We start from the raw sequence: 1590 nt of genomic DNA, 5'->3' as shown, positions 1-1590 counted from the left end.
CTATCCGCTCGCCTACAACCATTGAATTCATCAGGGAGTATGTGTTCCTCCCACATTTTCAGTATAATACTACAAGCAGTCGCAGAATATACGTCAGAGCCTACATCATTACAGACGGTACTGCACATGCAATACCTGTCTGGTGGATTAAAAAGGATTAAAAAATGCGGGCATAGTAATACTTTAACATGCGTCAGATTTTCGTTGAGAGCTTTTTTAAGATTTATGACATTGTTCTTTGCTATGGCATGTGAGTATATTGCAGCATTAACACAAAAATATATAAATCATGTTATAACATATAAAGTAGACATAGCAAAGTTTTGATTGTACAGTGCATGCCTGGTATAGCAATGTACATAACAAACACAATTTCTATAGCATACACATGATGCATTAATTTAATATCTAACCGGTTGTTTTATCTGAATGTTTTTTAATTTTTCTTTTACGGAAAAAAACATTTTAGTACTGGCTCTCTGGGCAGCAATTTCAATGTCAAAAGCGCCGCTGAAGCATTTGCATTTATGTTTTCTGACTAATTTTGGTTGCAAGTCATACCAAGCTGTTACTGTTTGATTTCATACCTCAAAATACGTTTTTTTTTTTCGGGGGAAACAAAAGAAAATTCATGAATGTACTTCTTTATTGAATGTACAAAGAGGAAATGTGCGAACCACAGAAATGATACCCAGTATTATACAATTATTCTCAAAATGCCCCTACTTCTTAGTTGGTCGTTTCTGATTACATCCTCTGATTTTACAGTGTAAGAATCGATGTTCACCCTCCCCCTTCCAAACACATGCACATAGCCCACGAACAGAATATTTAAAAAGACGCTAAGGGTGAGTTCCAAACTGGAGAAAATTGCAAAGTCGCATTTAAGTCAAATTTAATGACTCAAGTTGTTTAACGACCCGAACGTCCTCGCCCTCCCATGTTTAATGCTAACCTCCCCTCCTTTTCATTTTATCCCGTCGAATGTGACTCCTTCCGTGGTTGAAAGTCTGATGGTAGTAGTATGCATATAGCCGTGCCATTGTGAAGAAAAACTATGGTGTTACACATATAAGATACACCAGATACCGCTAGAAAGCAAATTTAGATCGCCTTGCCATAACACTATTACACTACACGTCCAGTTCCCAAAAGTTTCTTTTTTTTTTCAAATAAAAGGGCGAATATAAATAATTCTTCCAGAAATCTAGTTGAAGGTAATTCCTTGCGCACGCTGTTCGTCGGCTATTCGTAGCAGCTCGAAAACGTGGGCTGGAAAGGGAGGCGGCGTGGGCAGTAGGTCAGAAGTGGGTTGGTAGCCGTTCTCGTCGGCTATGTAAGACACTTCTGCGAATCCGCCAGTGGTGAGAGGAAATCTGTTGAGCAATACCAGTTAGTTTGTGTGAGCATTGGTCAAACTATTATCTTTACGTACAGATACTTTACGTACAGATAAACAGGATATTCAATATCTTTGATAATCTATCAACCACCAATCAGCTTCATATACATAGATATGGTATTCAATACAGTTGAAATAAGATGACTAAGCGACCTTTACATACCCGGGAATAAGAGCAGATACAGAGA

At 38.1% G+C, this 1590-nt stretch overlaps 1 protein-coding gene across 1 annotated transcript in view; it reads right to left on the bottom strand.

The window, feature by feature from the left end:
- Positions 1 to 648: 648 nt before the first annotated feature.
- The window catches only part of LOC119593613 (cuticle protein AMP1B-like), a 1971-nt gene continuing 1029 nt past the window's right edge, over positions 649 to 1590 (bottom strand). The window contains exon 3 of the mRNA XM_037942567.1: positions 649 to 1376. Coding sequence (XP_037798495.1) covers positions 1208 to 1376 — 169 coding nt within the window. The 3' untranslated portion in view covers positions 649 to 1207. The remainder of the gene's footprint in view (positions 1377 to 1590) is intronic.

The sequence above is a fragment of the Penaeus monodon genome, chromosome 32 (assembly GCF_015228065.2).
Source record: "Penaeus monodon isolate SGIC_2016 chromosome 32, NSTDA_Pmon_1, whole genome shotgun sequence".
Lineage (NCBI taxonomy): Eukaryota > Metazoa > Arthropoda > Malacostraca > Decapoda > Penaeidae > Penaeus > Penaeus monodon.
Note: the sequence above shows the minus strand (reverse complement) of the source record. Positions and strands in the feature narration are given on the sequence as shown.